Raw genomic sequence first — 6791 nt, forward strand, 5'->3', positions numbered from 1 at the left:
AATTGGTCTGTGAGTAGACAAGGTAAATGGCAAGAGTGCGCAAGAGCAGGATCCCCCCTTGCAGGAGCAGTGAGCTGTTGCATGAGCTCACCAGCAATCAGGAAGTCATACCCCCAAGTTTTACAAGGCTGCAGTACTAAGACAGTTAAGCACAGCTTCTAGCCTGAAGAAACAAAAACAAGTATTCACATTGCACATTTTTGCTGAGTCAGGGCATGACAGCCCCAACCTGCAAATCTGTACGGTTGAATTCCCTACTTCTTAAGAAGTAGGGAGTATCGCTCAGTGCTGGCAAGCACCTTTGCACAGTTGTTCTGAGGAAACAAAGATATACTTAAGGCATTAATGACATGATGTCTGGGTACATCCTAAGGCTTCCAGTAAGTAGAGAAGGCCTTGCTGGTGGGGCTTGAAGCATCAGGAAGATGATACACAATAGTCACAGCTGTTGATACCAGTCACAGTAAGGAGCATGCATCACCTCACAAAATTATGCATTTTATTTTCTTATTTAACAAACTTCTACTGCTGCTACTTCAAAATTTCTTTTGTCACGAAGACAGAGGGGAGAAGGCAGAAGAAGGCAGGAAGGTTCATGTTCCAAGCCAACTGCACATCTCAAGTTCGCAACAAAAACAATGGAGCTGGATAAAAACAAAAGCAGACCAAATCAAGTCTGACAGTAGCTGCCTTACATCCTGTCACTAAGTAAAATACCTAGTTTACCAAGCCCCATAATTGTATGTTACTTTTCAGGTTATTTATTGTCTTACCAAGCTAATAATTACCCATTTCTTTTTAACCAGCATCTCTGTCCCACCAAAAGGAACCAATCAACTCAACGAATTAAAAAGAAAACAGAAAATTGATAAAACACAGAATATGAACATTATGAACATTGCAAATTAGCCACACCAGATTCACACACTTGTTTTAGGTATTGTCTGAGTTTAATAAAAAAAATCAGGACTATGTTGTTCTCATGCAGTCTTTAGCTAAATTTCAAGACCTGATAATGTTGAGGAAAACCAGCGTATTAAAATCTGCAGATCTCTCCCTCAAGATAAATCTTATTTATTACCATAAACTGCTCTGTAAACAAGAAATGCGTTACCAACTCCTCAATAAGTACTACACCTTTCTTGAAATAACAGATATCAGCAATGAACGTTTTAAATCTGAGTCCTACATGCATTCAATATTACAGGGATGTAATATATTGCAAATATAAGGGATGCTAAAAATCATTCATCAACAAAATAATGTGGCAATACTTTTGTGAGTATAACATGTACATTTTCTTCAATGTTATAGGCTTCCATGCTGTGCTATGAAAAACTACAATAAATACATGCAATATCCAGTGTTCATAAGTCTCATTAGTAACCTGATCTTGGGTTTCAGTAATAAATACAGTATTAAAATGCCAAATTTTAAATAATCAAGATTTTTATATTAATAATTTGATGGATATCTCCAAGATCTTATTTACCTATCTATCTATCTACTATACAACTATATACTCAGTAATTCTTATTATTAAGAGCTACTTTTACATCAAAATATAACCTACATTTATGGAATGGCACAAGAAAAAGTACATTCCATTTCAGATGAGGAAAAAATACTCTTCTTCCTTAAAAAAAAATAAAAGGAAGAAATGCAGAAACTTGAGTTTGCACAACAACACAACAGGGCTCCAAATAATTCACGCTATTCACTTCAACTACAATTATCTTGGTCAGTTCAAACTTGTCTGTGGTTCTGGAAGCACCCCCAACTCAACTCAATCTCCTCACATAGTGGTTTTATAAATCAGTGAAGAGAAGCAATCTCTGGAAGAGTCAGCATGCTCTGATGCTGATCCAGGCACAGATTAGCCAGTAACCACAGGGGTGTGGAGAGGACTTTACAACTAAAGAGACCCAAACAGCTGACCTGAGGCTCTGAAGCTTTGATTTTTTTTATATTTTTTCATATATTGCACCTTCATTTGCCTTGACCCTCCACTAAGCAGCTCACTGATTATTTTTACAATGTTGCTCATCACTAACTTGCCCAAGAGCTTTCCACAAGAGACATGCACACATGTCGTTGTACCCCATAAAATCTACTTTCCTGGAAGTGCAGCGGCATCCTTCTTTTCTTCTACACCAAGTTATTTCAGTAGGAACTAGATCCTGTCCTCTACCCTGTAAATCTTAACGGCCCTGCTGTAATTCACGCTAACACTAGAGGGGGACAGCTACATGCAGTATAGTTACAGATAACGCTGGTTGCTCCAAGCAGGCTTGGATGACACTAAGATGTTTGCAAGCAAAATAGGTTACTGAATAAGGCTATTTTTTTATATAAAAAAAGAAGGTACGGAAAGCTGGCTGCAGCTTTCAGCCACCAGTTCTCTGCGCAAGCTCTGAAGTCAGAGTCCCCAAGCAAGACCACACTTCAGACTGGGCTGACAACATGCAGCTCCCAGCCCGGCAAGGAATCCTACTGCCCACCAGAAGGGAACTAGCCCCTTTATCCTCACCACGAGACAGATTACATAAGCACCCAGTTTCCAAAACACAAGCCAAAACATGGCATCACATCTAACTTTGAAAATAAGGAACAGAATATGGGGAGAAATTGTAATTTTTCCCGCTACAACCTGAACTTCCCAGGGACGATGTGTATTTTGGCACGACCTCTGAATGCCGACAATTCTAGGGGCTGCTTTTTAGAGCAAGCCCCAACTTCAGGCTTAATTTTTTCAGTCTCCAGTACTCAGGGCTGCACTTCGCCCCCATCCCTGCAGAAGGCAGTACAGTCTGGCTGTTTCTCAACTCCCATTCCAAGGCTACCTGACTTCAGTCTTCTGTGACCAAGGGAAGCCAGGGGGAAGAACAGGCTGTAACTCTTTAAAGAATTAAGGACAAGAGTCTTAGTAACATGTGATTTTGACCACCATCTCTCCTGTTTTAAGCTTATGGACAGAATGTGCACTTCTGTATCCTACCTCCTTTTGGATCATACCTGAATTGGAAGTAAAGAATACCAGTCCAGGGACACTGAGCAAGAGAGGATGGTAGAAGGACAGAAAGAGTTTTTTCCTGAAAATGTGAATAAAGCAAAGCAAAGGATAGAAACCATAGCTCCTCCTTGGGTACAAAGTTTTCTGTCTCTGACTTTTGTGCAGGAACCTGCAGAATGAGCTGTGTATTGTGAGCTAGACTGGGCAACAAGACAGCCATGGAATAATCTCCTGCAGTGGCCAATTCCCCTCAACTAATTTAGCTAGAAAAACTCAGGTCATTCCTTGTTCCAAGGATGAGGGAGAGCAGCAGCAGATGGTTTTCAAAGACTCACAAACTTCCCAGTTCCAGAAGTGGCAGTAAGTCCAAAAGCAAATGGAGAAAAGATTTGCAAGAGACAAAAACAACTTTAAAACTTTCAGATTATCATCCATTTCTTGGGTTTTGTCCAAAGCAAACACTCTGGATTTGGGCTGCTAGGGAGTGTTTATGGGCACCAGCTCTTGCCACTAACTTGCTAAAGAAGCTGTACTCCCACTCACTTAAAAAGGGAGTGAGGCAGATCATTGCAGCTATGTTATGTTGTCAGCAAAACAACAAGTCAATTTAAAAAAGGTTATTTTTACCAGATGCTGCTTTTAAAGGAAACACCTGGAAATGGCTTTCTTCTGCATGATAAACAATACAAACGTTAAATACTTGAATACAACTTTCCTGATACTATTTATGTGTTAAAATATCCATTATTTTTCCTCTCATTTGAGATTTAAAACACATGATTTTTTAAAAATATATTTATGAAGATAAGTACAATATGAGTTTTCTGGGAAACATTACAAGTTTATAACTCCTAATACTCTTCACATCTAAGTAAGAGACATGGGTCTTGAAATACCCCTTGAATGTCAAGGAATGTGAACCAGTTTCTGAAGTTGCAGACCAGTTCTGAAGTTATGGACAGATCAAGGAGAATCAGCTGCTAGATTTAATTGTTTTTATCAAGAACACAACAAAAGTTTTTTGTTTTCTTTTTTAATAACATTCAATAAGGAAAACATGGATCGTTTTCCTAAGCAGACAACCTACAGTAGAGACACACCTAGGACTGGTGATATGAAACGTATTTCTAGCACATCCAGCATGCTGAGCCCATGGTGTTGGATGGTCACACACAAATCTTGTTTGAGACTCCCAAGAAACAGAACAGATATTGCAGCATGGCTTGAGAACATCATCACAGCATATGACATCATTACATACTATGTCACCGCACACAGACCACAAATGGTAATAGTTTTAGTCCCACTGAGATAAGCCTGGTCTCCAGAAGCAGCCAAAGAGACTCCAAATCTCTTTTCCAACCTGCCAGGCTTGTTAACAATTACAGATCTCAACTCAGGCTGGGGCTAGGGGGGAGACACACAACCCTGTGGAATACACAGTGGCAAGGCCTCCCTACAAGAATTATCCATTTAATTCTACCTTCTCGGAAAAACTACTAAGATTATCAAATGGTTTTCAACAGAAGGTAAAACCTATAGAAGAACCCTGAAATATAAGCTCACATTTTGAAACACATAATGTTGGATCAAATGGTCTAAATGCAGGTTTCATGAGAGCACCAAATTTTTTGCCCTGCAATTTGCAGACTCACTCAGAAAGGGTCTTTTTCTGCACTGCCACCTCAGTCTAGATCACTGTTCCTCAATCTGACATCATACAGGGTTCCTCAGCACCAATGCAGAAAACCGTTAGCCAAACAGCAAAGCAAAGGGAGAGAAAAAAATTTAAAGCAATCCACACGTATTGGAAAAGTATGCATACTTCTCATTCGCTTGGGGAAAAAAAAAAAAAACCTGTAATAATATTCCAGCATGATACAGGCAGATTGATAGTTAAACAAGATCTATTTTACCCTGCCAAAAAATTTTCATTTTTATCCTAAAACAATAACATAAAACAATAACATTCTCCAAAAATATCCATTGGTCCAATTAGTCTGGCTGAAGTGATCAGCACACAAAAAGACCAGCATAATCATTATCTTTTGCACAGTCCATCAACCTTTGTAACGAGTTTTTTCAAAGCAGGGCTTGGGGCTAGATGTGGACAATCAAGGAAAGGACCTCTAGAATAAAACAGAAGCCTCCATACCCACAGTCTGTTCCTTCAGAAGTTACAAGATCAACTGATTTTCCCAAATGCAGGTACCTTGAAGTGAAGGGGCCATACAAAACCCTCCTGAAATATCAATGAATTTGTCCATTCTTTAAAACTTCCTTTTTAATTGCAACATTTTTGGATACTAAAAGCATTTTATTTTCCTTTCAAATAGTTTTCAGGCATTATTTTGCTTGCAAACCTAACGCATAAACTTTATGGGGGGGGGGGGGAATCATATGCTTTTTTCCTACCTGTAACTATAAATGTCTCCATGTACTTTTATTTCAAATTTGGTATAAATGTAAAATATTGTTAATAAGAGATCTTCACCCACTGGAATGTCTACAAATCCAAAACTTTCTCAAAAACTTACAACTAATACTGAATACTTAAACACAAGGGGATCTTCTCCCACTTATCAGACACTGAAAAATTTGTCCTCTTTCACTAAACCATACCTGTTCTTTAAGCCAAACAGGAAGTTTATTTTATAAAGTCTTTGGCTATACTCCAAGGGTGCCAAATCCTACTTTTTCCACAGTGAGACACAGCCTGTTGAATGTGCTCAGTTTTAAAGCTGAGTAACAATTTATAATCATGATATCAAAAAGACAGAAATCGGGACAGTGTGTTGCCCTTTCCCTCATAACTTCGCCACAGGGACCAAGTTACTCTTGAAAACTGTGGAAGTTTCACCTATATTTATTTCGTTTATTTCTCATGATGAGAAATAAAAAAACAGATGTAAAATGCAGAATTTACTGCAGCGCTCCCTCAACATCTTGATTACCTGGTTAGAATAATCATAAAATCATTACTGGCATCCATAAACACAAGATTTTCTGAAGATCTTTTTACAGCCCCCCACCAGCTACTCCCTCCCTGGTTGCACTTGCATCCAACCTACCTTTATGCTCAGGTAACTATCGCCCCTCGCCTTCAGTGCTGGAGAGTGGGGATTCATGCCGAGGCTTCCTCTACTCTGATTTCAGTGCAAAAAAAGATTCCGTAAAATCCATTTTGTCAAGACAACGCAAAGTACCAGCACCCGTGTCATTCCACTAACTTCACTTGACATCGCTTCCATCTTAGGCCACCTCTTGCTGTGCGATTTTACGACCTGCAAATGTTCTCAGGACACGTTCTCCATCGCCCGCGGCCCGCTGGCTGAAGCGTGAGAACGGGGAGGCCCCGCGCCCAGGCGCGCCGCGGCTCCCCCCGGCTCGCGGCGCTGCTGATGCAACTTCCTCGGCCGGCCCTGAGCACAGCACCTCCGCCCCCCGCAGCCCCTCGGGAAGCAACAAGAGCTGCTCCCACCACCCGCCATGCCTCCCGCCTGCACTCCGAAACAGCCAAAGGGAAAAGAAAACAAAGCAGTGGGGACCTGAAATGCAGATGTTTTCCTGCCTGCAAGAGCAGCGTCTCCAACGCTCACCCCAGAAACTTACAAAACTTGCAAGAAGGCGCTTAGCAACTAATTCATAAACTTTATCCTCTAGTCATATACTCAAAAATAAGACAGGTAGTAAAGCTAAAAAAAAAACAAAAACAAAAACAAAAAAAACAGCTTCAGAGCGGGCTAGCAAGGCGAGAGGCTGCAGGCAGCTGATAGGC

General features: G+C 40.4%; 1 protein-coding gene across 1 annotated transcript in view; it reads right to left on the reverse strand.

The window, feature by feature from the left end:
- PLEKHG4B (pleckstrin homology and RhoGEF domain containing G4B) overlaps positions 1-6326 on the reverse strand; it is a 65770-nt gene extending 59444 nt beyond the window's left edge. The window contains exon 1 of the mRNA XM_067291057.1: positions 6085-6326. Within this exon, the coding sequence (XP_067147158.1) occupies positions 6085-6141 (57 nt within the window). The 5' untranslated portion in view covers positions 6142-6326. The remainder of the gene's footprint in view (positions 1-6084) is intronic.
- Between the last annotated feature and the right edge of the window lie 465 nt (positions 6327-6791).

Source organism: Apteryx mantelli, chromosome 2, assembly GCF_036417845.1.
Source record: "Apteryx mantelli isolate bAptMan1 chromosome 2, bAptMan1.hap1, whole genome shotgun sequence".
NCBI lineage: Eukaryota > Metazoa > Chordata > Aves > Apterygiformes > Apterygidae > Apteryx > Apteryx mantelli.